Source organism: Pteropus medius, unplaced genomic scaffold (assembly GCF_902729225.1).
Source record: "Pteropus medius unplaced genomic scaffold, Ma_sr-lr_union100, whole genome shotgun sequence".
Classification (NCBI taxonomy): Eukaryota; Metazoa; Chordata; class Mammalia; order Chiroptera; family Pteropodidae; genus Pteropus; species Pteropus medius.
This window is the reverse complement of record NW_024349804.1, coordinates 14,946,429-14,972,892: the sequence shown is the minus strand read 5'-3', so window position 1 is coordinate 14,972,892 and position 26,464 is coordinate 14,946,429. Positions and strand designations below refer to the sequence as shown.

Below are 26,464 nucleotides of genomic sequence, written 5' to 3'. Positions count from 1 at the left end.
AACCTGGAAAGAAGACGAGTCTGCTCCAGGGCTCACATTGCAGGTTCCTGCTGGGGAAAGTGCATTCGGATAACTTCAGGAGCTATTTTATTTCGTTGGCCACTTTGAATGCAAAGCACCTATTCTGTAAACTTCTGAAATTTGAAGACAGGACAGCCTGGGTTAGTGCAGTGTCCCCAAAGCTGCGTGTGCTCATTTCGAGCCCAGTTTTTCTGTTGGAAACAACAGCTTCCTAAAGCCCTAGTGATCCGCGAGTAGGTGAGCTGATACATTTCCACGGGTAACATTCCTTCTTCTCCCTGGCAAAGGGATTAAAAAGTTCCAGAATAGCTGCCTTTTTCTAGTCTCACATCAACACTTTTGCCCCAAATGTCTCTTGTGGGGCACGTGCCACACATGGACTCCACCTTCGCCCTTCTCTCCTTCACACGCTTGCGAATCCGTGCGGGCGCGCACGCCATGCTGTCTGCTCACCGACTGCAAGAAGGCTGTGAGCGTTTCTGATGAAGCCACGCGTGTCGCCACGATCAGGTACAGGGTCCTAGGTTTATCCAGGACAGGAAGCTGCTCCTCCCCCTTCTGTGGTTCTCTCGCCACCGGGATTTTGCTAGGCTGTTGCATGGCACGGGTGCTGGGCGGAAGTCGGGGACATAGGATCCTGGGGGCTCCCACTCTGGGGACAGCGACTTCCCTTGTGTCGCCCTAGTTATATTTTTCAACACTAAACTTATTTTTTTAAGTTGTTTCAGAAATAAGCATGAAACGTGAAACATGAGATGGTTTAATGTGAAAGTCTTCTAATTCATGAAAACTACTTTCATTTCTACTTTAAAAAGAATAAAAGGACTACTTGGATTCGAAAGGATGAGAATGTGAAGTGTTTGAAACGAAAGGAGTCCCACGCGGGCCGCCGGGGCCAGGGGCGAGGGCGAGGACAGCGCACAGGGCCTGGTTGCCCAGGTTCTCCCGTTCTTTATTGTAAACACGCCCCTTTCCTCTTCCGATGGAAAACCGGGGTTCCACGTCAGGACTCCAGCAGCTGCTGCTCCGTGGAAATGGGCCCAATGGGAAGTCGCCGGCTGACAGACAGGAGTGGCCAGCACACACTTTGGCCACGTTGCCACGACATTATGACGAAGGACCAGCGCCACGAGGGACCGCTACCAGGAGGGCTCGCTGCCTCAAAGGGTGGCAGGCGCCCAGTCGCCCACTGCCACGCCCCTTGCGGGTCCCAGCCCCGGGTGGATCCGCAGCCGGCCGAGTCCATCCTCCTCCCACCCAACCGCCATGCGCTCGGTCCAGCCTGCGGGGCGGACCCCGACGGTCTGACGGGTGAGAGCAGCTCCGGCCTCCGTCCTGCCCAGCCGAGAGTTCAAGGAGGGAACCACCCAGCTGGTCTTCCCTGTGATTGGCTGGACGGGAGAAAGGCCGGCGGTGATTGGCCCGACCGGACACGCCGCGGCACGCACGCCGCCAGACCGGCGGGCTCCCACGATTGGTGCAGACGCGTCGCCCCGCCCCGCCCCGCACGTCACTACCCGGCGTGCCGCGCGGCGCTTCCCCTCCGCCCGCTAATGTTTTGGCCGATTCAAGATGGCGGTGCAGGAGTCGGCTGCTCAGCTCTCCATGACCCTGAAGGTGCAGGAGTACCCGACCCTCAAGGTGGGTCTGCGGGCGCGGCGACCGCGCCTGGCCGGGGCCTGGGGCCGGGGCCGGAGCCGGGGCCCCGGGGGCGGGGTAGGGCGAGGCCCGGCGGCCGGGCTCCTGGGGTCTGGGGGTCTGGGGGTCTGCGGTGCGTACGGGGTCGGGCTCCCCGGGAGCGCGGGCTCTGCGAGCGTGGGGTTCCCCGGAGCGGAGTGTTCAGGCCCGGCCACCCGGGGTCTGCAGAGCCTGCGGGTCTGTGGCCCGGGCTCCCCAGGTCTGGGGTCCTGCGGCCGTGGGGATCTGCGAGGCCGGGTGTGCGAGGTGTGGGGGGGTGTCGGGCGCCGCGGGGGCTGTGGGGTCTGGGGCCTGCGGGTCTGCGGGGCCCGCTCCCCAGGGCCAGCCCGCCGGGTGTGGCCTTTCGGCCGTCGCTGCCCCTGCCCGGCCCGCGAGGTCTTCGTGGCAGGGCCGGGAGCGAGCCCGCCTGGCTCCCCGCGTCGCCCTCCGGAGTCGGATTGTGGTCCCTTCGTCTTAAAAAGCGTGAACTGCACCAGTGACAGCCCTTGGGATAGGCAGGCTGGTGACTTTGGGGGCCGAGATGGAGGCCGGGGTTTCTTGGGCGTGGGGTCGCGGGCACCCAGCCAGAGTGCCCGACCTGACTCGTGGTTGGTGTGCAGCTGCCCTCCTGAGGCTAACGTCAGAATGTGTTGGTGTGCTGGTCTCCAGTCGCTGAGGGAGGTTCTAAGGAGAGCCCTAACGATCTAATGGGAACCCATTTTGCTGGGCGTCACCAAACCTGAAATACAGCTTTTGCCACTTGGTTGCCGGTTGGGTGACCTTGGATGGTCACTTAGCCAAGTCACATTCCATTAGGATGAAATCGCTGTTCCTAGTAGAAGAGCCTGCACTTGCTTCTTACCTAGATACTAGAGAATTTGATGGTGATTGACTGGAATGAAGCACCTGGGAATAAATCCCTTAAAAGGTCAAGGTCATAGCATTCCCTAGAGAGCTGTGGCTGAGCCTTAGTGATTCTGGATTCTTTTCCTAGGGGGCTGGGGACTTTTCCTCTCCTCTCTGTAGGGCCCCAGTGTCCCTGTCCACCTCGGTGGTGACCGGTGGTGGTGGGTACAGTGTGGCTGGGTTGCTGTGAGCTCTGAGCCAGCCTGCTGGGTTTGAATCCTGCCCCTGTGTTCACTACTTACTGGGAGACCTTAAGCAGAATCCTCAACTGCTCTGAGATCATTTACTCCTGTCAAATGTAGGTAAGTGAGCACCGATGTCACCTGAGTGTGAAACGGGGACTCATGTTAGAAGGTACACAGCTGAAGTCAGCTGCCCTGCTGAGGGCATTGTCACAGGAAAGCAGCATATCTGCTCCTCTACAACCAGCAGTCAGTCGGCGCTCTGTCTGGGCACCCCTTCGATGAAGGAAGGGACACATACCAGGCGCCTGTTTGCGGGACCCCTTGCCTGAGGCCCTCAACTAAGCATCACCAGGGTTGGTGTTTAGCCCTCCTCCCAACTCCCCAAAAAAGGAGGCATTGTGAAGTAACTGTAACTCCTGGCCTTTCGTCTCACCCAGTCTGCCATCAACATCGTCATTTGAACTGACAGACAGAGTTCAAAGGTCAGAACTGTGGCGGTTGGTCATTTTTGGTCCTGGCGAATGTGGGCAACATCAGGCAGAAAAGAATTTCTTCTTCAAATCCTCCTCTGTTTCATAATCACGAGTGTAATTTGAGTTCAAGTTATTAAACAGCCTTCGATTAAAATCGTCTTGCAGATACACAGGTAAAGAAATATTGTAGTGTCATTTCAAACGAGCTTGCCAGATTTAAAAAACATTTACTTCTTTTCTAGAAAGATGGTAAAAGCAATTTTTGCAGCCAGAGGGGCTCCTCGCACCATTTCCCCTCCCAGCTTGTTTAGAGCCCATGTAATAATTCCTTTGTTCTGTTGACATATGTGTCACTGCTGAGTTAACAGTTTTCCGGATAATTCCTAGTGGATAATGAGGAGGTTTCCCTGGCTAGAGATTCTTGACTTAGAAGTGTCTGTCAACATAGAATCTAGCAGAGCGCTGGCAGAGCTGATGGCTCGGGAGCTGTGGGGCGCAGTGGTGAGCAGTGTCCAGACAGGTGTGGCAGAGTGGGGGGTGCAGTTTAGAGGTCAGGAAGGAGGGCTGGGGGCTCAGGGGCTGGGGTTCTGGAAGGTGCTTCCTGTGCTTCTCTAGTCCAGAGCACACTGTCCTGCAGGGCGACAGGGACAGGCGTATGCTGGACCGAGTCCCAGCCAGCGAGACCTGGGACACGCGGGGAGTCCTCACTGTTCAGAGGGCTGGTGCCTCTGCAGGGGGTCCCCCAGCCTCGGGGCGGGGGGCACCTGGGGGCCTAGGGGCACTTCCGCATGGACCTCCTGCGGAAGCAGAGCTGCTGCCTGCATGCTCACCGGGCACCCCCTCCCTGCTGGCACCCTGTCCCATTGTGGGCTGCGCTGGCACCCGCCTTCCCTGCCTGTGGGCCGGATGATTCTCTGTCACAGGCTATGCATTGTGGGACATTTAGCAGCACCCCCAGCCTCTACCCACCGGATGCAGGAGCATGTCCCCCAGATGTTTCCAGACATTGCCAAATGTCCCCTGGGGGGCGAGATCACCCCCGTGAGAACCCCTGGAACAGATCTGGCTTTTCAGAGCTCGTTTTATGTCCTTATTACAAGGGGGTGGTTCACCAGACCTGCCCTGTGCTCTGGCCCTGGCTGCCGGCTGCTGTAGGTTGTGCCTCAGGCCTCTGTTGGTGGCAGGGCAGGCACTCGGGTGCCTAGCCCACCAACTTAAACTGGAACCTTTGTTTTAACTTTGTTTTTAGAAGTATTTTCTGACTACAAAAGTAATTTGTGTTTATTCTCCAAATTCTTCTGCAAATCCTCCAGTCAGTATTTTGGTGTGTTTCTGTTTTTTCCCTTCAGATAGCGGCACAGAGACCTTTACTACCCGAGTGGGAGTCTGCACAGCCCAAGAGAAGGGGCCTGGCACTGTCACTGGGCCACCTGGCTCCGGGTCCTGGTTGCTCCCTGAGTCTCACCTGGGCCCACCTCCACCCTTGCCTGGTGCCTCGTCTCGGTGCGCCAGCCAGGGGTTCCCGAGCTTGGGGGTCCCCAACGTGGCTCAGCTCAGTCCCCACCTCCTAGCTGTTCTCTCTTCCTCATGGGTAACAGGCTGGGGAGCGTGGGGCGTTGTCCCTGCCTGGGTCTGTAGGTGACAACTCTACTCTTGTGTCCTCGAGTTCTCCACGGGACTGTTTAAGTTTCCTGGGGACAGTTGTTGACCAGGTACTGCCCTGCAGTTCAGAGCCTGGATTTGTGCTTGTCATAGACAGTCCCATGTGACTTTCAGGGCAGTTTTCCAGGATTGGCCTCGGTTGGATTTGGGGACCGTGCGTTCTCCCACTTGAGACTCGCCGGTAGGCGTGAAGTTGGGCTTTGGTCCCAAGCCTGCTCCGTGTCCTGGAGAGTGGCCGGGCAAGGCCTCGGCTGCTGCTTGCATGAGGGTTTTGCATGTGGCACTGGAGACTGCCCCCGTGTGTCCCTTCCCCTCCTCTCCAGGCCTCCACCAGGTAGGCCTTCACGCTGTCCGGTTCCTGCCTGGAGCCTCGTGAGCCTGACCCACCCAGGGCACCGCTGAAGCTGCCGCCCGCGGACCCCACTCCTCGCCCGGCAGTCGCAGCCCCTGGTGGGTAGCGACCCACACGACAAGACTCCAGCCGGTGCATCTGCCTCCTGAGCCTGGGGCGTCCCGGCGGGGCGGGCCCGGATGACGGAGGGTGCCCGCTGGTCGCAGGAAGGCTGTGTCCTGAAAGTATCATTTAAAACAGACGTCAAGTCAAGAAAAGAAAGGGCTTTCTAGTATCGCGTTCTCGTGACGGATGGGCTGAGCTACAGCAGTAACCCTGGCCCTGGGCAAGTGGCAGCAACAGGCAGGGGACCGCTGGCTTCAGGGTCTGAATGGCCCTGGCAGCTGAACGCATCGCATCTGCTCTGTTAGTGTCCTCGTGACAGACCTGGAGGTGGGTCCCATGGGCGCCTCTGTCTCACAGTGCATGATGGGAGGTGCTAGGGTCCCTCGCTCTGCGGCAGCCCTGCAGCCTCTGAGCACCGGCCAGTGCTGGGGGTGCCAGGATATTGCCAAGCAGAAGACAAGGAGGGTCCCTTCTGAGAGGGGGACGTTAAATGAGTGGGCACAAACATGGGCCTTTGCAGACCCTAACCCATCAGTGTGACCTTGGGGAGCCCCAGGGTGCCCCCCTCTGTGAGCCAGCTGCCTCCTGGTGCCCCTCTGCTCCGTGGCAGTGCCCCAGCCAGGGCCTCCAGGTGGCCCCAGGTGTCCCAGTGCTTTTGGCCGCCTCCGGCATGGTCCTGGTCGGTGTCCAGCCACCCTCACCAGGCTCCTCCCAGGCTCACAGCCACCGTGCACCCTCTCTCTGACGCATCCTTGCTGCGACCTCTCTGTCTTGGTGACCTGTGTGGCCTCGTGCTGTGAGGACCCCACCGGCGTCCAGAAGCACATCAGCTTCCTCACCTGATCTCGACAAGGGACTGCGGCACGCACAGGTCTGAACTTTGACAACCGCCACCAGACCTGGCCTTGTCTCTGCTTGGACAGTCCTGGCGTCCTGGTTGGCACAGGCCAGCACCTTGGCGTCAGCCTTGACCCTTCTGTTCTCCCAGCTCACTGGCCCCCCAGACGCCCTCTTCGCCCTCCCTTCAGTGTACCCGAGCCTCACTGTGTGTCCCCTGCCGCCATGCCCAAGACCACCATCTGTCTGGGCCGAGGGAGAAGCCTGACTGGGCTCCTGCTCTGCTATGCCCAGCAGCCAGCGCATCGCCGCATGGCACCTTCTGCGCTGGGAGCTTCCAGTCTTCGCGGGGTAAAGGCCACGGTTGCTAGAGTGGCCCCAGGCCCTTTGCGACGTGGCCTCCTGCCTGCCCTTCCACTGCCCCGCGTCGCCTGCTCCTGGGTACTTCGTCACAGCCGCCTCCCTGCTGATACCAAGACCCGCCGGTGTGGGGGCTTCAGCGCCTTCGCGCTTGTTTGCTCCGCCCGGAGCCCTTTCCCCCAGACGTCCACGGGGCTCGCTCCCCGGCCTGCTCGGGGCTCTGCTCAGGGGCCACCTTCTCAGCGAAAGCCCTTGTTCAAGCGGAAGCCCCTTTGTCTCTCTCCTTAGTCGCTGCTTCCACCTGCTGTATCGCATTCCGCTTCGTTCCTAACCAGCGGGTTCGAAGCTCCGTGGAGCCGGGGGAGAAGTAACGCTTCGATTAGACGAGCTGTTTGGCGTTCCCGGGGCAGCGCCCTGCACGGCGGGAGGAATTGGAACAGACGCAAATGTAGCTGATCGAATGGGGGAGACGTAACAGTTTACGAACCCAGAGAACAAAAGCCAGCTAACTGGGAACCAATGAAAGTGAGAAAGGTCAACGCCATAACTGCGCAGTTGCCACTCATGCAAAAATTGGTCACTTTTCTGTATACTAGCAACAACCAGTTAAAGCCCATCGTAGGAAATTCCCCGTTCACAGTGACCTAGTGAATGCCACGGCAGGGTTTAGCCCTCCCAGGCAGCAAGGTGCGCGCCGCGGAGGAGATGGCCTGAGGGGAGACTGGCTGCAGCAGAGACCGTCATGTTTCTGTTTGAAAATACTAGTGACAGCTATAAGGGACCGTGAGACCGTCCCTACTTATCATGCAGGAATAGCGAAGGGGACCGGAGGCCGCTTGTCACCAGAGTGGGGTAGAAGCTGCTAGAGTAGCAGCCTTGTGGCAGAACTGCTGGCTCCTGTTTACGTGTTGTGTCTAAAAAGTGAGAAGTTGTGTGTACGAATCGAGCGTGGAGCCCACGTGTGCGCTTCGTGTTGCGTTCGGTCAGTGAGCCATCCCGAGGGCTGAGGGAGGGCACTTGACCGCACGGAGGCGTGGCCCTGGCCCCCCACCGTGCTGCCGGGCGCCGTGCTGCGTTGTGTGCAGCTCGCTGTGTTTCCCATTTACTGCCCTTTCTGGAATGGACCGGTGGCATGGGAAGGTGTCTGCAGGTGATGAGCAGGTGGCGGCTGAGACGGTCGAGCGAGCCCCAAGGGGAGCATGCAGGGGCTGCCGCGTCCTCCCACCTCGGACTTCCCCAACCGGTCACTCTGTGAGGTCAGAGCCTGCTGCATCACAGCCCCTCAGAAGTCAGCCAGACGTGTGTCATTCTTTAAGAAGCCTGTTTAAAGTGGGGGATTCGAACCACTCCTGTCCTTGGTGAGCCACCCTTGGGGTACATGCTCAGCTCAGGGTAGCACGAAGCCACCGTGATTTCGAGACTGTCCCATGCCACACACGAGAACACGAGACAGCTCTCCAGAACGGAGAGGGGTGTGTGCTGCCATTCGGGGCTCAAGGAAATGCTTTAGAAGATGTCACTGGCGTTGTGATAAGTGTTTAGAAACCTCTTCTGAGGTTTCTTAATTGTGAAAGATAAAAGGCCTCATGCAGTGGGGAAACCCTACCTTCCTGTGCTGGTAAAGATGGCTGAAAACATGAGCATGACAAATGAAGATGCATTTCTCTGTCAGCAAACACTATCCGCAGAGCCGCAGCCAACATGGAGAGGGGCTGGAGACGCGCCGGAAAGCAAACGGCACCATGCGGGGGCACCGCGGGGGCACTGGACGAGAGCGCAGGTGCTTCATAGCAGTCTCAGCTCGCGGTGTCTGCCAGATCGTTTCAGCGGTGAAAACTGGAAGGATTACTTTTCGTGAGTCACTGAAGGGCACAGATGGACGTGCTGGGGAAAAGGTAACGTCAGCAAACTCAGGGGAGGAGCCCTGTGGCCTCAGAGGCTGCCGTGCAGCACGGTGCCCCGGGAAAGCTGGGTGGCTTTACGTCTTTGGTATAGCCAGAGAAAATTGAACCAGGACTGAAAAGAAAAACGTTTAAAAACCCACCAAATGTGAACCTTGAGCTGATTCAGATTGATGAGGAAGATCTGAGACATCTCTCCCCTCTGGAGTGTCGGGCAAGGGGCACAAACAGAACGTGGAGGAGGAAAAGTGTGTTGCATTGAATCATGGGAAATCACTATTTTGCAGGATGACCAATGGGGCTAGAGCAGTTAAAGGTCTTTGAAAAAATTCACATGAAGACCAGGGAGCTGTATTGGTGAGTTCCGTCAAATTTTTAAAGACCTCACAGTGATCCTTCACAAACTCTTCCAAAAAATGGAAGAGAGAAATTTCCCAACTCATTTTATGAGGTCAGTATTACCCTGACACCAAAACCAGACAAAAATGCCCCAGGAAAACGACAGACCAGTATCCAGATGAGTGGATATAGGCCCAAATTCTCCACCATGGTAAAACTCAAGACCCTTTCGCGATGGCACTCAACATCCCAGAATGGAAGAGGACTTCTCCGCCTGGCCAGAGTCTTCTGGACACCCACAGCGGGTGTCGTGCTTCGTGGCGACTGACCAAAGACTTTTCCCCTGGGGTCAGCAAGGAGACGGGCGCGCCCTCTCTCCGGACCATTTGCCACCGCGCTGGGGCTTCTGATCAGGGCAGCTGGGCAGGGGGAAGAAACGCGTTCAGACCGAAAGGCAGGAAGAGGGGTGTTTGCAGGCGAAGCGCTCTTGTGTGTGGAACGCCCTAAGGAGCACACACACCTGTCAGAACTGAGACTAGATCGGCAAGGCTGCGGGCACATCAGCATGTCACATAAGTCGTTTCTGCACCTTAGAAGTGAACAAGCAAAACAGAAATCAGACTCTTATTCATAATAGCACCAAGAGTAATGAAACATTTAGGAATAAGACTTACTGTTGAGATGGCAACAGTTCCCAAATTGGCGTACAGATTCGACAGTCTGTACGGAAATCATAGCTAGCTCTTTTGCAGAAACTGACACGCCAGTCGTAAAATTGGTATGGAAGTGTGAGGGACCCGGAGTGGCCCACAGGGACCCGAGCCAGCCCAGGCCGTTGCAAGAGACGGGGCAGCTCACCAGGTACAGACATCTCGCTCAGTTCTGTTGGGTGATGTCCAGGTTGGCGCAGCACAGTGCCGGGGCTGTGGTGGGTCCCCTTTCAGGGTGCAGAGTGCCACCCTCTACCCGTGCGTGTGCAGAGCGGGCCCTCCCAGTCCCATCGTGCACAGGCTGCACCCTCAGGACCAGTCGCCTCCTGCAGGCCCCCCTCCAGGCACTGCTGCCCGGGGTGGGCGATCCTCACTGGGTAATGGGAGCATCTGGACGCTGCTCCCCATTTCCCTCCCCCACCGACACCGTCTGCTTCTTGCCTGTGCAGGTGTGAGGGCCCCAGGGACCGCATGCAAGGGGGATCGTAGTGTTCGTGCGTGTGGCTGGCTGGCTCACTTGGCGCCCTGCCCCGCTGTCCGTTGTTTAAGGCTGAGTGACATCCGTTGGGTGAGTTCTCTCATCCACAGATGGACACCGGGTTGCGTCTACTCCGCCGCTGCCCGCGAGCCCCGCGTGCGGGCGTCTGAGACCCCATGTTCAGCTTGGGTCGCAGCACCTCCAGGGGCACGCGTGCGCCCCTCCGCGGGTTTTCCCATAAGCAGACAGGCAGCCGTGCACATCCCTGGGTTTCTCGCCCACGCATCCAACCCTCCACCAACTGAAAATGGCCCCGAGGTTTGGAGTCCACGTGTGTGGAGGGCGGACTTCGGGTGCGCACGGGTGTCCGACTGCACGCGTCGGCGTCCCGACCCCCGCGTTTCATGGGTGGTTGCTGCGTGTACTGGGACGTGGGGCTGGCTGGGTCGTGAGTTTGGAGGAACCTCCGGGCTGCCCTGCACTGCAGCGGCATGATCCCGCCCCGCTCCAGGCCGCTTTCGTGCGTGCGGGGCCTGCGCTCCGGTGGCCTGCGCTCCTGCCCCTTTCGCTGGTGCCACAGGGCTCTGCACCACCGTGCGCGCTGGCGTGGCGCAGGAAGCTTCTGGACCCGTCCTGTGCCCATATTCTAATCAGGTTAACCGGGATTTTGTCGAGCTGGAGGAGTTCCTGTTCTGCATGTTGGTCCCTCCTCAGTTATGTGGTTTACACGTTTTCTCCCGGTTGTTTCGTTGGCTTCACAGCAGTTTTAAGTTCGATGTGGTCCAATTTGTCTACTTCTGATTATGTTGCCTGTGCATTTAGGAATACATTTTTACTTTTCCTGTTTTGGAACTTTCCCGAAGCCTGTTACGTTTCCAGTCACGTTATCCCCATTTACGTAGGCAGCGTCTTTTTTCCTTTCCGGCTGTCTTTTTGTTGGTCTGACTTTAATTTTTAGTGCTTTTCTCTTCACTGCCATTTCCTGTGACTCCCAGCATCTTACCACATGGGTTTTATAATTTCGTTTGGCTGAGCACCATCCTGGAGCAACTTTCCTCCCGGAAAGGGCCTGTGGGCGCAAAGCTTGGAGCCCTTCATACTCCGGGGGGGATCTTGATTCATTCATTCTTGATTCTTCCCTCGTTCTTGGATGGTCGCCTGGCTCGGTGTTGGATCTTTGTTTCTGGAAGTCCACCCTTCGTGTGGCAGTGGCCTGCGAGGGCGCTGTGGGTGACCCGCAGCAGGGGGCTTGGGAAAGGCAGAGGAAGGAGGGGCCGGGCTGCGTACCGCCCAGCGGGAGGCTGCACACAGGGCTCCTGGGTTGGGGGCTGCTGGCGGCACACCCCAGGCTCCAGGGGACAGTGGGACAGATGGGGGCGGAGGGCAGGCAGCAGAAACTGAGGGTCTAAAGTGCAGCCCCGTGGAGCACGTGGCCGGGCACCGGGCCAGGGGCCGAGGGCAGGTCCAGTTCTGGCGTGGGATAGTGGCAGCACAGAGTTCTGGTCAGGGCCATTTGGAGGTGAGCGGATGGAGGCATAGGGCTGGCTCGGGGCCCGAGGAGGATGCTGACGTGACAGGCCACGTTTAGAGTTGTAATGAGTGTTGATGGTGCTGTGACACCCTGGGGTGGGCCAGCGGAGTATCTCCCATGTGGCCAGTGGGCCCTCACACCCACCAGCAGTGCTGGGCGGTGGTCTTGTTACCTGCACCCCAGACGTGCACCAGGTGCAAGCTGCTTTCTTCAGAAGTTGGAGTTACATTTTACCATTATCTTGCAGTATAAATTGTTGGGACTGGGTACCGGCGATGGACTGAAGATGAAATTATAGCATCGCCTGCTTCCTTTTGGGATAAAATTTGAAAATGGAGCCGGCCTTGGCATCTCCCCAGCATCGCCGTCAGCTCTGTGGGTCCAGGGACAGTTTGTGTCTGTGTGTTATGCCTGTGGGAGCACGTGTGACCTCCAGTCACGTGTCTTTGCGTGTTACCCCTGCGGGAGCACGTGTGACCTCCAGTCACGTGTCTTTGCGTGTTACCCCTGTGGGAGCACGTGTGACCTCCAGTCACGTGTCTTTGCGTGTTACCCCTGCAGGAGCATGCATGACCTCCAGGCACGGGGTCTTTTGCGGGTGTCGGTTGGGTTTCAGTCAGGCTCAGTCTGAGAACCAGCCCCTTCAGGGAGGCCGGCGTGTCCCACACACTCTGCTTCCTGGTCCAGGTGCCCTACGAAACACTGAACAAACGCTTTCGAGCTGCTCAGAAGAACATCGACCGTGAGACGAGCCACGTCACCATGGTGGTGGCTGAGCTGGAGAAGACCCTGAGCAGCTGCCCTGCCGTGGACTCGGTGGTCAGCCTCCTGGACGGTGTGGTGGAGAAGCTGAGCGTCCTCAAGAGGAAGGTCAGTGCGGTGTGGCCCCGGCCTGCCCCGCTTGTCCTGAGAAGGGCTGTCTCTGCGGGAGCAGGGACAGCGGGGCCGGGAGGGCTGTGCCGCCTGCGCCCGCGGCCCAGCTTCCTTCGCCCGAGAACGGCAGCAGATCAATTTATTATTTTTAGAATTTCATCTCAAAACAGCAGGTAGGGTTTCTTGTCTCTGGGAATGGCAGATAGGGCGTTTGGACCTATGCCCATGAGAGCAGCCCAGTGTGCTGGGACATTTTAAAACATCTTACTGAGCGTGTCCTGAGGAGGAAGGATTCACCAGAATTGGGGGGCAGGGTTATTGTCGCTGCTCGAGGTGCTGGCCGCCTGAGCACACGTGAACCCCTTCGGGTGCCTAGTCGGGGGCCTCCAGAGCAGGGGCCCAGGAGCGGACGCCCAGAGAGCACCGCAGCCCTCCCACCGGGCGTGGTGCCAGGCAGAGTGGATGCAGTTCTGCTGTGAGCATGTGAGTATTCGAGCACAGCACCAAGTACGTCAGAGGGAGCCAGGGACACAGGACACCGTGACCGAGGCATAGCAGAAGGAGAGGTACACAGGCTTCAAGTACAGAAGTGATCAGGTCCCTTAGTGTCCGTGTTTAAAGGTAAATAACAGTTCGAAAGTACCCCCAAAGAACAGAATGTGTGAAAAGTGATTCAGATTTAAAAAATAAAATTTTGAAAATGAAAAGCTGCTTATACCAAATATTCTAATACTGAAGCATCAGACGGAGCTGCAGTGAGGGTCAGTGAGCTGGGGGGCGGGCCTGGAGTCTCAGAGGGTGCAGCAGAGACGTCGGGATGGAATGCAGGAGGGCGAGGCGTGAGCAGAGGTGAGGCTGCCCGGTGTCCAGGACAGGGCGGGGGCAGAGACAGCCCCGGGAGAGGGGCCCAGGGGTTTTCAGAGCGGACGACAGTCACCACTTCAGACCGTGGCATAAAGGAAAAAAAACCTGCATAGGATTTTCACGCAGTGGAGCAGAAGGGGACAGAACGAGCGGGGAAACAGAAACATCACACGAGTGGCCAGAGGAAAGCCTGGCTCTGACGAGCAGCAGGTGCCCGACGGCTGCCTTGGGGACAGTGTGGCAGCCAGAAAGCGAGGCGTGCTGGGGGGAGCGAGGGAGGCCGGAACCTCCCGGTGTGATCAGGTGCGCAGTCCTGAGCCACAGGCCACCACCGACTTAAGCTCCTCAGTTGCCCTGGCCACTTCAGGTGGCTGGCAGTGGCTGCTGGCTGGGCAGCGCAGGTCTAGACCGTTGCTGCCTACCTATGTGAATTTTGACTTCAAGGAAAGAAGTCTTAGGAAAGGTGGATGGTCACCTGGTAACAACAGGTGGTTTAACCCAGAAGCGGCGACAGGTTTGAAGGCGGATGAGTGTCCGGGCAGCAGAGCTGCAGCCTGCGGTGGCGCCTGGGTGGGAGGCGCAGGTCCACAGTGTGGCGGGTGTCCACGTGCCTCTCGGTAGGGACGGGCCCCAGCGCCTTTCCCGCCTGCGTGGGCAGGTGGGCGGCCTGGGGGGCATCCGGCCTGAGCTGCCTGTGCTTGCCCGGGCAGGCGGTGGAGGCAGTCCAGGCGGAGGACGAGAGCGCCCAGCTCTGCAAGCGCAGGATCGAGCACCTGAAGGAGCACAGCAGCGACCAGCCGGCGGCGGCCGGCCTGTGGAAGAGGAAGCGCATGGACCGCATGATGGCAGAGCACCTGCTGCGCTGCGGCTACTACAACACGGCGGTGAAGCTGGCGCGCCAGAGCGGCATCGAGGTGCGCGCCGCGGCGGGGGTGGGCGGGGGGCGGGGCACCACCGCTGTCCTGGAGTCTGGGCCGGGACAAGGAGCGGGCAGGTCTGCCACGGGGCCGCCTCCCCGTGGCCCGGGCGTGTACCGGGGGGTCTTGTCCGGGCAGGCGCGTGTGCAGCGCTCCGAGTCTGGTAGGGTGCCGGTGCGGGAGCCGCGGTGCCCGCGCCCTGGGTGCGCCGCAAGGCCGGGCGGTCGGCAGCCTCTGCAGGAGGGCTGCTGCGCACCACGAGGGCGCCCGGCCCGGCGGGGCGGGGTCCCTTGACTCGCTCCCCTCCTTCTCTGCGGACCGTTTGCGCCTTTCTCCTGCCTCTGCCCCATTTAGCTGGGGGCCACCAGCTCTGCTGTGGGGCAGTGGTCTCCCTGGTCCCCCTGGCCAGCGTCCACCATGGGGGTCCCACAGCCTTCAGGGTTGCGTGGGCCACAGTGTCTGCCCCCGCCCCCTGCTCTGTTCTTGTCCAGATCTGAGGCGAAGTCCATGTCCTACGCTAACTATGACAACCCCAGCTGGGGGTACCTGCCTTGGCCACTTCTCTGTCTCGTGCTGGGCCCCCCTGAGCCCACCTCTCCTCAGCCAGTCTGCACATGGCCAGCCTTCTTGGGCCTATCTGCTCCCCACCGTGGCCCGCTCATGTGCCCCCACCTCGGCTGCACACCTAGTATGAGACCCCAGTCCCCGGGAGGGGTGGCCTTGGGACCCCTGGGTGCTGAGCTCATGCCCCTGTACAGGTGTCCACAGGTCCTGGTCACGCACCCTCACCCCACTACATCCCGTCTGGTGTCACCGTCCTGGTCTCAGTCCCCAGGTTGTGGCAGGGCCCCCCCCCGCCCTCAGGCAGGCTCTGCCTCAGCACCTGTACTGGTCCACTCGTCTTCCCCCTTCTGCCGAATTTTGCTTGTGACGCTGTCCACCTGAGCACCTGGCCTCCCCGAGCCACCCACAGGCCCCTTCAATGTGGCCTTCACGTACAACAGAGAGGAGGGCTCCTGCTTGCACCCTGGCCTGGGCAGCGAGGCCACCAGTCCCAGTCAAGTGTGCTGCCCAGTGGTCCCTCCTGGCTGTCCCACCGGTGCTTTCCCCCTGCACCCACAAGGGAGCGGCCGAGTGCACCTGTGTGCCCCTCTTGGTCCTGAGTCACATGTGCTGTGTGCTGGAGGCTGCCCTCTGGACTCGGATGGGCCTCCCTGAGGGTGCCATGTGCATGGGCATGGGAGGGCTGTGGCCGTCTGATCGGGCAGAGCAGCCTCATCTGGGAGACTCGAGGCGTGGCTTGGAGCAGTGGGTGGGGAGGGTCTGGGCTCGGGGAACGCAGTGTGCCGGGAGATGTGGGGTCCCCCTGACTGAGAAGGCTGGGTGGGGCTGAGCGGGGCAATGCTTTAAAGGGCTCGTCTGGTTGCTCTGTGAGGACTGGAGAACAGGGACTCGGAGGGAGCTGCTAGGCTAGGGGGACAGCGGTCAGGTCCTGGACGTCCTGTAACGGCGCCACAGACTTGCACGTGGAACCGCAGCTTCATAGCACGCACAGAAGCGAAGGACGCTTCTGAAAGCAGACGTAGACGTGTGTCGCGGTCGTTCACCAGAAGACACGAGGAAGGGGGGGTACCACCAGCCCAGACGCGGCTGAGTGCCACCACAGTCGTGGAGAATGCCCCCGGCATTGTCCCCGTTCCTCTGCGCGAGAGGTCACAATGCTGGCCTCTCCGCGGGCCGGGAGGGCACCTGGTTTTCAGTTTTGGTGTGCGTTGTGCACCTTGGCCTCCTTCAGCCAGCTGGTTGACTGGCTTTGTTGTGACTCCCACAACCAAGGGTCCATGCACATCAGAATCCATCAGTAGGAAAGATCCAGAAAGATCCGGCACTGAGGCTGTGCGCGGCTGGAGGACGCACAGGTGGACTGTGAGGTGCGGGCAGGAGAGGCCCCCTCTAGGAATTTAGAGCAAAACTGAAAAAGATGGAAAGTAGCAGAGAAAGGCAGACTGGAACCTCATCTAGGAGACCGAGCATTCCCTGTAGGTTCCAGAAAAGAGTGGAAGAAAATGGCAGGGAAAGGGGGAGGGGAGACACCAGCCTCAGCAAGCGGGTGCTGCACAGGGCGCTGCCACGGAGCTTGTCCAAGTCCCCGTCAGGAGGCCGGGTTTTGGGAAGCCACGGCCTGCAGGCTTGGGGACCACGGAGTCCCGGCCACACAACACACCTAGCAGTATCTGGCCCCTCACCCCCTGCCCTGGCGGTCAGGACACAGCCCTTGGGTGGCCGTCCCGAGCTGCCCGCTGTCAGGAGGGGCTGTACAGAGCCAGCAGCACTCAGGGCCTTCCCCAGCACTGACCCTGTCGGGCACACGCCTTGGCCTTCACACTGCTGCCTTTGACCCGGCGACCACCTGGTTCTGCAGGAGACGCTGCGTGGGTGCCTGTGCTGGTCCACAGCCGTCGCGTCGCTGAGCCGCGGGCCAATGGCCGTTCTCCTCGGCCTTGCTGTGCACGCCCGCTGTGCACTGCGGTCTCGTTAGCCACAGCGCGTTTCTTCACGTGGATTCACTGACTGGCTATTTCACATAGAAGAGTAGGCGCCTGCCTGCGGTGGTACGTCCACGTACAAGCTGGTCTCACGGTGCCTTCACCGAGGGACCTTGCGACCTTTCTCCAGCCACAGCTGCCGGAAGCTGGACGCGGCCCTGGCTGCTGGACGTAGAAGGTCTGTGGCCAGCTCTCCACTTGCTGTGCCACTCAGACCCTGGGCCGCCTTCATAGACATGGTGGAGACTGTGGGCAGGAGAGCTGAGTAGCCCTGGGCCTGGCAGTGCCGTGTGGCTGGCTGTGTGCGATGCCTCCTGTGGCTCGCAGGACCCCTCCCTACTCCCCGGAGTGTCTGGTTCTCTCAAGATCCAGGAGATCTTTCTTGTTGGGTGGTCCACCTGTCTCTTGCAGATGGGAGAGCAGTTTATCCTTTGAAATCTGTTTTCTCTAAATGGCTCCCTCCTTTCTGATGCTGAGTGGTCATCATCTTGCCCCGTAGGGCCAGGAGGTCCTGCCTTGCTGGCTGTACCTCACTTCTTGCTGGGACCTATGCGTTCTGGTTACTGCATGGGGCCCCCAACTCTAGCAGAGGTGCAGTTGAGTTGGTGGAGGAGCGTCACTGTGGTGCCTGGCCCTGGTGGGGTCCCCAGGGCTCAGCAGAGTGCCTCAGCCGCCCACCCTCGCCACCCCCTCTTAGAAAGCTCAAGTTTAAAGAAATCTCAGAGGGAAATAACAGGAGATGAGGGGATGGGTTGATGGGGTTTCCAGGTTTTCTTGTGAAAGGTGGAATGCAGGCAGGCTTCTGCTTGTGGAGGCCTCAAGGTCCGCTGGGGTCAGGGCGCCCCCCTGCAATTGGGAGACGCCATCTATGTGCGGCACAGGCCTGGCGGGTGTATGCCCCTCCGCGCCCACGCTGAGCTGTCCAGGTGGGCGCGCTGGCGGCCGGAGCGGCCTGGGGTTCTCCGGCGAGGTCGAGCACCCCCAGCCTGTCTTCTGGGCACGGGACTGCTAGGCAGCAGGGTCAGGTGGGCGGCAGGCTGCTGAGATTGGTCCGAGGGTCTGGCGGGTGGTGGGGCGGGGTCCAGGCATTCCAGCGCTCTGAGCCCTCACCGTTTCCTTCTCCTAAGGACTTAGTGAACATCGAGATGTTCCTGACAGCCAAAGAAGTGGAGGAGTCCCTGGAGAGGCGTGAGACGGCCACCTGCCTGGCCTGGTGCCACGACAACAAGTCCCGGCTGCGCAAGATGAAGGTGTGGCTTCGGGCGGGGCGGGGCCCGCTGTCCAGGCTGTCCCGGAACTAGGCGCCTTTCCCTGGTTGGTTCGAAGCCCTTGGGATCTGGTCATAGGCTAGGGTGGTTGTTTGGTGTGGGTTTGGGGTGTTTCTGGTGGTGCACCCTCTTCTGCCTTAGGGTTTGGACCAGTGTTCTGAACGTGAGTTTGAGGCGCCGTCCGTGGCAGCCGCTGCTGGGTCTGAGCGGGGTGCACCCCCATCCGCATCACAGACTTGGGAAGCCCCACCCACCCGCAGGGCTGCAGAGGTCCAGGCTGGGATGTTCCTCTGGATACAGCTTTTCTTGCGCCCCACAGCAGTTTAGAAAACGGGCCTTAAGTTGCAGAGTGCAGCTGTGCTCGAGGAAAGGTGTTTCGCCATGGGGCAGGCACGTTGAACACGTAGCCTTCGTGCTCCGTGAGAAACCTGTTCTGTTCTCTAAGCTGAGCTCCTTTAACCCCTCCCCGGTTGAGTTTGTCGTGTGCACATAGTGACCAGCCAAGGGTGACACTCTCTGCCACTCAGGGCCGCCAAAGTGAGCATGACGCGAAGCCGGGACGGAAAAGTAGAGTGGCCAGTGGCTCCCCTAAGGAAAGTGAGGATCTTGGTATGGAAACCATAAAAGGAAAGCCAGAATTGGTACGTAACACTCGCTCCGCTCTCCTGCTCCAGCCCCACAGCCCGGACCCCAGCGGGAACCAGGTCGGAGGGAAGTGGGCTTCCCAGACCCATGGCTGCTGGGCGGCGCGCGGTCTCAGGCGGGGCCGAGTGCACCGTGGCCGTTGAACTTGGGGTACAGCAGTGTGCTCATAGACACCACCCCAACAGACTGGGACGCCCGGCTGCTTGCACAGCCTGTGTGTGCGCGTGAGCTCGTGCACACGGTTGCACACACAGGCGGGAGGGAAGAGGGGCCTGGGGGGCTCGCCGGGAGCCAGCGGAAGCCCTCAGACCAGTCAGGAGACTCCCAAGGAGGAAAGAAGCTTTGAGACCCATTTCACGTAGCCGGAAGGTGCTTCTGAGGTAGTCATTGTGTCCAGGCAGTGGCTGTTGACTGAAGCCTCTAGACGCTTGAGGACGCGGGCTCAGTGACCCGTGATGGTGCTGCATGTCAGCGTTCAGTGCTCAACACGGTCCTCTGGAACCGTGGCGTGTACACTGGAGTCTGAACACCCAGGTTTCAGTCAGCATGTGTGCACATGTGTTCGCCTGCTGTGGGCAGCAGCAGCCAGCCCTCACCTGGCGTCAGCGGGTCCTGTGCTCTGAACGAGAGGACACAGCGACACCAGTCGTCCTGCTCACTGGCTGATGGAACGAGCTGAGTTCTTGTGGTGCGTCGTCAGCATTAGGACGAAACTGTGTTGAAGACGTGACTCAGGCCCTGGGGTGTTTGAGAGTCAGCCCGGTGGAGCAGGCGGTCGCGTGACAGTGGCCGGGCTCAGCACAGCACTGCTGGTCCGGGTGTCCACCCAGGCGGTGCCCACCGGGCAGGCGGGGCCTCTTCCCACGAGTCTGGCGTTTGAAGGGACCATGTTCCTCTCCACTGGCTTGTGCCACGCCTGCCACTCAGCACACGGCAGCTGCCCCATGGGTCGGGGACAGGCAGGAGGTCTGCCTGTGCGTGCGGGAGGGTGGGCGGGGCTGGCGGCTCTCTGCCCCTCTGCCTGGCCGGCTGGGGTCTGGGCAGCAGGTCAGCACGCTCCGCCCCAGTGTCCGTGGGGCGGGCCAGGCCTAGGGAGTCACTGCTGAGCCGCGAGGGCTGCGTGCGGCCTGGAGGCTTGGACGGAGAAGTGCACGTGGTCGGTCAGTGTTGCATTTCAGCTTTGGCCGTTTGGGGTTGACTGACTTGCGGTGGACAGCTCTGTGCATGCTGGGAGCTGGCGCTGGGGAAATCCAGATGACGGGAGCGAGGGCCCGAAGGTTTGCTTCCCGTCCTATCACTGTAGCGTAGTTCAGTTTCCTGTTGGAAATGTGGAGTGTTGACTGAGATCACGTGGAAGATGATGCAGCTTAAATCACTGCTCCCGTAGCGGGATCCAGTTTTTTCTCTTAGGTTGCAAAAGTTAGTTTTGCCTGCTTGCTCCTACTCCCAGCCACAGGAGCTTTAGCCCAAACTAGTGGGTAGTGCTAAGACCTCAGTCAGTGTTTGGGTTTCTGTATGAATGACCCCGTGGGCTGTACATCTGTTAGCACCCTTCCCCCGCCCCGAATCTCCCATGCAGCCTTTGGATGGACTGATTGTCGCCTAGAGACACAGCTCCCCAAGGCCCTGCGCACACCCTCGGCCAGTCCCGGGCTTCTGACCAGCCCTCACCACCTGCCTACCCCGCCCAGTCCCGCCAGCCCCCCTCTCCCGGGCCTTTGAAGGGCTTCTCCCCTCTGTCCAGAATGCTCTCCCTAGGTGTCCGTGTGGCCCCGCCCCCCAGGAGGCCCCACCCAGTGATCCCTGCTCCTCCCACTGGGCATCCGGGCCTCAGCATGGGGTCTGGCCTGCCTCCCTGCATCAGCCCCTGGCACGGTGGGACAGACGAGCAGGTCAGGATGCATGTGACTTTGATCCTGTCGTTCTGAGGCCCATGAAGGTTGGTGACAGAGGAGGAAGGAGTGAGCACCATGTGCTGCCGGCGTGGGGAGGGTCCATCCTCCGCGTGGTCACTGCTTACGTGGGAAGTTGGGTCCCATGCTCTCTGTGATCTGCTGGCTCCTGCTAGCCTAGTGGGGACTCCCGGTGGCTCCTCCCTCTGCTCATGCCTGTCAGGCTGCCCGGCCTTTCCCCAGGTGGCCGGTCCGCTCCCGCCAGCTCACGAGGCTTCTCTGCGAGAGGCTGGGCCAGACCAGGGGCGTGCAGGCAGCCGCCTGGTTCCGGCCCCCGCTACCGTCTCGTGGGGGCTGCGGCTGCAGCGGCTGAGCCTTGCCCGTCTCTCCCCTCAGAGCTGCCTGGAGTTCAGCCTCAGGGTCCAGGAGTTCATCGAGCTCGTCCGGCAGAACAAGAGACTGGACGCCGTGAGGTGCGCGCTCCGCGTGGGGGGCCAGGGTGGGAGTCTCGGCCTCCCGCCTCTGTGCCTGGGACCGAGCAGCGGGCGTGGGCCCCGTCTTCTCACTGGGAAGTGCTGTGAGCTCCATAGCCCAGGAGTGTCCTGACGTGGCTGTCCTCCATCAGGTCCCAGGGTCCCCGGGCTGGGGGGTTTCTGTCGTGCTCATCGGAGACGGCAGCGACAGCACACAGAGCGTCCTGGGTTCCTGGGCTCGTCCTTGGGTCAGGCCATGGTGACATCAGCCTGGCATTCCAGGCGGGACAGGGATGCTGGCCGTCACTCCCGCTTGGGCTGACTGGGCGCACGGTGTCCCCAGAGGAGAGCCCCCAGGGCAGGGGGTAAGAGTCTCCCTGGTCCAGCCACAGGCAGAGGCGGCGCCTGCGGTGCCACTGTGCGGCCGCTGCCCCGCCGAGCTTCCTGCCCGGTTAGACCTTGGCTCCGAGCCCGAGCGAGAGCCGTGAACGCAGTGAGCGAGAGTGCCTTGTGGGGCCACCTGTCAGCAGGGCCACCGCGAGGCCCAGCCCGCAGGCTCCATTTCTCTGACGTGCTTGTCTTCTCTGACCCATGTCTGGCCACCCCAGGAGGGTGCTGGCCGGAGAAGGGTGGGTCCAAGAGCACGGGCGGGCCGAGGCGTCCGCGAGGGGAGGAAGGGCGAGTGTGCGGGCGCGCGGAGCATGGCGTCCTGTGTCCAGGGTCTCCTGGGTCAGGGTGGGCGGTCACTGCAGGCTGGGAGGGCCGGACCGCCTGGTCTCCTGGGGCCATCGGGTGGCGTCCGGGTGCTGTGTGCAGCCCTTGGGGTTCGGGGTCACTGGAAGGGCTCGGAGGGGCCCTGCGTGGTCGTCTCCTCTGTGGCATTCTGCACTTAGCGAGCGTATCGTGCGGTGCCCCATCCCTTTGAGGGGTGCGGAGATCTGCGCCTCTGAGCGTCCGGGTGCGCGTTGGGCCCCTGGTGAGCCGTGTTCCTGGTGGACCCTGGCCCAGGTCACTGAGTGTAGGCTGTGAGCTCAGGTTCTTGAAGTTGAAAATGCAAACTTAGAGGAACCAAAATATTGTTTTCTAGACACGCACGAAAACACTTCAGTCAGGCCGAAGGGAGCCAGCTGGACGAGGTCCGCCAGGTCATGGGCATGCTGGCCTTCCCGCCAGACACGCACATCTCCCCCTACAAGGTAACCTGTGCCCGGGGCCCGCGGGGGCTGCGAGGGTCCGGGCCCTCGTCACTTGCACAGTCCAGGTCACCAGCCAGGCCGAGCAGGCCTTTTTCCATCGCGTCCCCATTTTGCTTCAGGGAGTTAGGGTCAGAGGAGCTGTCAGTGGTTTGGCCTGCAGGCACGTGCCTGGTCTCAGCGTGTCACCTGCTTCCGCACCTCATCCGGGTCCCTGGGCCATGCCCTTCAAGTTCTCTCCCAGACAGGCTTTTCCCCTTTGGCACTGTGGACAGGCTGAGAATGTTCCAGATCCCCAAGTCCTGCTCCTCTGGACGAACAGTCCGACTTGTAGGCACTCCCGTCGTCTCGTGTTCCCCTGTAAATAAACACTCCAGAAGCCGCTGCACCTTCAGCTCAGAAGCAGTCCAGGCGGGCCTCCACGGGTGCAGGCCCGGCCCTGTGCCTCCCACGGGCCGCCGTCCCCTGCTTCCCGTGACAGGCCCTCCTGCCAGCTCCGCCACCGATGGCCTTTCCCATCCTTTTTCCACGTTCACCTGAACACCAAGCCCGTGACGTCTGTTCCCGGCAGTGCAGCCCGCTTCCCCGCCTCTGCCTGTCACTGCCCCGAAGCCGCGTCCACGCTGCCATCCCCGGCACACCGCACCCCTCCCGTGCTCGTGTTCGTCTCGGCCCGCTCCGGCCGCTGCACCGAACTCCGCAGACACTCAGAGCAGCAGCAGCTAGCCTCTCACGGTCCTGGGGGCTGGACGTGTGAGGCCAGGCGCCCACACGGTCAGGGGGACCGCTGCTGGGTGTGGGCTTCTTCCATGTCCTCTGGGGGCGAGGCTGTCCACTCCGGAGCCATGAAGCTCAGTGCTCTCCTCGTGGGCTGGACCCACCTGTTCTCTGGGCCTGGGGCTGCTTTCTGCCCGGGGTCCCTGCAGCCCTACCCACCCCAGGGCCATGGGTACCTGCCCGGCCAGGCTTGGGTCTTCTGGATGGCGCTTCTGCACCCTGGCTGACCTCACAGCTCCACATGACGAGTCGTCGGTCGGGTCACGGGGCTTTTCAAGAGGGGTTGACTCGGACGCGTTTGTGGGGCTGGTGCTTCTCGTCCTGCTCTGGAGAAGACCCGTTAGAAGTGCGGGAGAGGCCGGCCTGCTCTGCGGCAGAGGTCCAGGAGGAGGGCCGAGGCGCTGTCCCCTCCGCGGGGAGGCCCAGCGGTGTCCTCGCGAGGGCAGAAGGGCCGAGCTTGGAGAAGGCTTCCGCCATGCCCGCAGCAGCCAGTGTGGGTGGGTCTCCAGCGTCACAGCTGTGCCCACCACACGCAGAGCCAAGGCCACAGGTGCTGCCTACGGCACGTGGCTTCCTAACCGAGTGGCGACGGCTCGAGAAGTTGGGAGACCTGAAAGAGAAGACCGGGGCGCACGGGTCAGCCTCGGTCCGAGGGAGCGGCGAGTTAAGGGCCGGAAAGGTCAGAGCCGAGACAGTGCCGAATCCTGGAAGCAAGAGCAGGGAGCATGGGGGACCGCGGAGGACCGGAGCGCTTGGCACGTCACAGCGTCACCGTGCGAATGGAGCAGAACCCTCGTTCCTCATGGCGGAAAGTCCCCAGGCGGGCCCGGATGTGTCACGCACAACAGGACAAAGCAGTGTCTGGAGCGAGGCGGCCACCGAGGCTCGAACCAGAGGGAGCTGTCACAGCAGAGAAGGCCTGGGACCAGGGCCCCACCCCATGGACCGGGCTTGGCCGCATGTGGCGTTAACACGGTTCTTTCCTGTGGGCACTGAGGGGGGCATGTACCCTAAATGTGGACTCTCTGAGGGGCTCGTGTGGGCAGCAGCTGCACTGTCCCCAAGGTGGGCCTCTCCACACCCCTGGCTGATACCAGGGTCCGCTTGTGCTTGTGTCTGCTTTCTCCCCTACAGACACCTTTGTGGGTACACCTGGCGACTTCGGGGCCAGACGTTAGCAGACGTAACGTTCTCTGCTTTCTAGAATAAGGTTTTTCCACTTAAACCTTAGTGATTTTAGCGAGAGGCTTCGAACCTCGTTCTGGGCCGAGCTGTCCTTCCAGCCCACTGAGTCCTGTCTGTGTCACGAGGCCACGGGCTCCCCACCCAGAGCATCCAGCTGGCTGGGGGCCAGCCTCTGGCCGGACGCGTGGTGCTTCGTCCTGTTGCCTTCGATCTGCGGGGAGACGCTTTCCTGCGGCTCCTGCCACCGGAGGGTTCGCAGCCCCTCTGCCCTTCTCTTCCAGGACCTGCTGGATCCGGCCCGGTGGCGGATGCTGATCCAGCAGTTCCGGTACGACAACTACAGGCTGCACCAGCTGGGCAACAGCTCCGTGTTCACCCTCACCCTGCAGGCCGGTCTCTCAGCCATAAAGACACCGTATCCTTCCGCTGCCCGCTCTCCAGTCCAGGCCCGAGTCAGGCCCTGTGCCCCGCTGCCTTTGCCCTCTGTCATGCGAGGGGGCACTGCTCCCTCCCGACGCGGCCCTCGTGGTCCCCTGGCGGGGGGTCTCCAGAGACCCACCCCAGACACTCCCTGCATCTGGTCCCGAGTTGCTGCCAGTTAGAGGCTCCAGGGTCGTTGCGGAGCAGCTGTGTGTCTCCTGACAGCGGGCACCAGACGCCCACAGTAGCTTTCCCGCACCATCCCCGAGAAGCCTCTGGGACGTCGGTGGTTCTGAGCCCTGCTGTCCTGTGGCTTGTCTCCTTGGATGAGCTCACAAGGTGTCCCCATCTCCCGCAGAGCAGATCCTCCTCCATGGCCGGAGTGAGGCGCTGTGACCCCAAGGCCTGGGGCCCTCCGGGACTGCCCCTCGGCTCCTTCCCTCAGCACCCCTGGCCGTTGGCCTCTTAACCGCCATCTGAGGTTGGGCGCCCTGGGCAGGCCTGCTCGTGACGAGTGGGTGAGTGTCCCTGGCCGCTGGTGCCCAGCAGAGAGCCAGGGCGCGTCCTGTAGCTGTGGCTTCGCTGGTGTCCGTGGCGACGTCCCGTGGAGGGGGGCCACGCCTGGGCAGGCAGGGGTGCGTCTTCCTGCCCGGTGCCCCTGACCCTGTCCTGCCCTGGCGCCCGCTGCCCCGACGCTTCCTTGACCCGGCACAGGCAGTGCTACAAGGGGGACAGGAGCTCCCGGAGCCCCGACTGCCCCGTGTGCAGCCGCTCGCTGAACAAGCTGGCACAGCCGCTGCCCATGGCCCACTGCGCCAACTCACGCCTGGTCTGCAAGATCTCGGGCGACGTGATGAACGAGAACAACCCGCCCATGATGCTGCCCAACGGCCACGTCTACGGCTACAACGTGAGGCCGCGGGTGGGCGGGCGGCGTGCGGGGCGGGGTGGCTGCCAGGGGCCTTGGCAGCAGCTCCTGCGGGGCGGTGGCTCGGTTCCCAGCCGCTCGGGGTGGGCTCTGCCTGCAGGAGCCGCGCTCTGAGCTGCCTTGGCCGTGACGCCCAGTCTTATCTTCCAGTCCCTGCTGTCCATCCGCCAGGACGACAAAGTTGTCTGCCCACGCACCAAAGAGACCTTCCACTTCTCCCAGGCCGAGAAGGTGTACATCATGTAGGCCGCCCGTGGCCGCGGCCCTGTTTCCTGCGACCAAAGACCCGTGAGCGACGGCAGATGCTCTTGGGAGGGAGCGAGGGTCACACGCTCATACGCACGTGAAGACGGCCTCGATGGGCGGGCTTCTGGCCCTGAGTCAGCTATCTGATGCTCTGAGGACTTTGGCCCCTGACAGCGATTTCTGAGACCGGCCAACCGCCGAGGGGCGCGCGGAGCACCTTGGATGCGGGCGCCAGGGATCCCCGTGTCCTCCTCGGTCCCCCCTGCTGCTGATGCCGAAGCCTGGGGACAGGCTGGTCCTGCACCGTGGCCTGGAGGGGTGACCGTGCCGCACCACCTGCAGTGACGTGATGCAGAGCCACGGGGCGTGGGGGCTGCGGAGCTGCTGCCAGGATCCCGTGCCGTGGCCTCCCCGCGCGTCCGAGGCCGAGTGGGGTCGGCGTCCTGCACAGAACGCACTGCGTGGCGTCCGCGGGGCGGTGTCTGCAGAGGCCTTGCCGGCTGGCTCCCTGACTGCAGACCCCAACGCCGTTCGCTACAGAAGCCGATGGTTCAGATCGCCTCCGACGACTTTTCGAATCAAGTGACCATTGTAGTTGCCACACCCATATCGTAGAGGTTTGTATTCAGTGCTTATTTCTGCATGTCGATGTGGATTAGCCAATAAACTGTAAATGGAAAACATGTTAATAAAAGGGTTT

General features: G+C 61.2%; 1 protein-coding gene across 6 annotated transcripts; it reads left to right on the top strand.

Annotated features, from left to right (window-relative positions):
- The first annotated feature begins 1,507 nt into the window (after positions 1-1,507).
- On the top strand, positions 1,508-26,453 carry MAEA (macrophage erythroblast attacher, E3 ubiquitin ligase). 6 transcript variants are annotated; one of them, XM_039838345.1, is made up of 11 exons: positions 1,648-1,662; positions 5,248-5,708; positions 12,225-12,407; positions 13,985-14,188; positions 17,865-17,987; positions 18,476-18,646; positions 20,939-21,015; positions 22,103-22,211; positions 24,452-24,585; positions 25,305-25,500; positions 25,669-26,453. In XM_039838345.1, the coding sequence occupies exons 3-11, from the start codon at positions 12,300-12,302 to the stop codon at positions 25,762-25,764; spliced, it is 1,218 nt and encodes a 405-aa protein (XP_039694279.1). In that variant the 5' UTR covers positions 1,648-1,662; positions 5,248-5,708; positions 12,225-12,299; the 3' UTR covers positions 25,765-26,453. The 6 variants fall into 6 exon arrangements, with proteins under 6 accessions (XP_039694278.1, XP_039694277.1, XP_039694281.1 ...); XM_039838344.1 differs by lacking the exon at positions 5,248-5,708 and having other exon boundaries at positions 1,508-1,662; positions 18,533-18,646; XM_039838343.1 differs by lacking the exon at positions 5,248-5,708 and having other exon boundaries at positions 1,508-1,662.
- Positions 26,454-26,464: the final 11 nt, after the last annotated feature.

Excerpts from the sequence above, each read along its gene's own strand:
- MAEA (XM_039838343.1), top strand. The coding sequence starts at position 1,594 with ATGGCGGTGCAGGAGTCGGCTGCTCAGCTCTCCATGACCCTGAAGGTG. Across the intron at positions 24,586-25,304 it reads CTCTCAGCCATAAAGACACC|GCAGTGCTACAAGGGGGACA; the intron begins GTATCCTTCCGC and ends GACCCGGCACAG. Across the intron at positions 25,501-25,668 it reads GCCACGTCTACGGCTACAAC|TCCCTGCTGTCCATCCGCCA; the intron begins GTGAGGCCGCGG and ends CTTATCTTCCAG.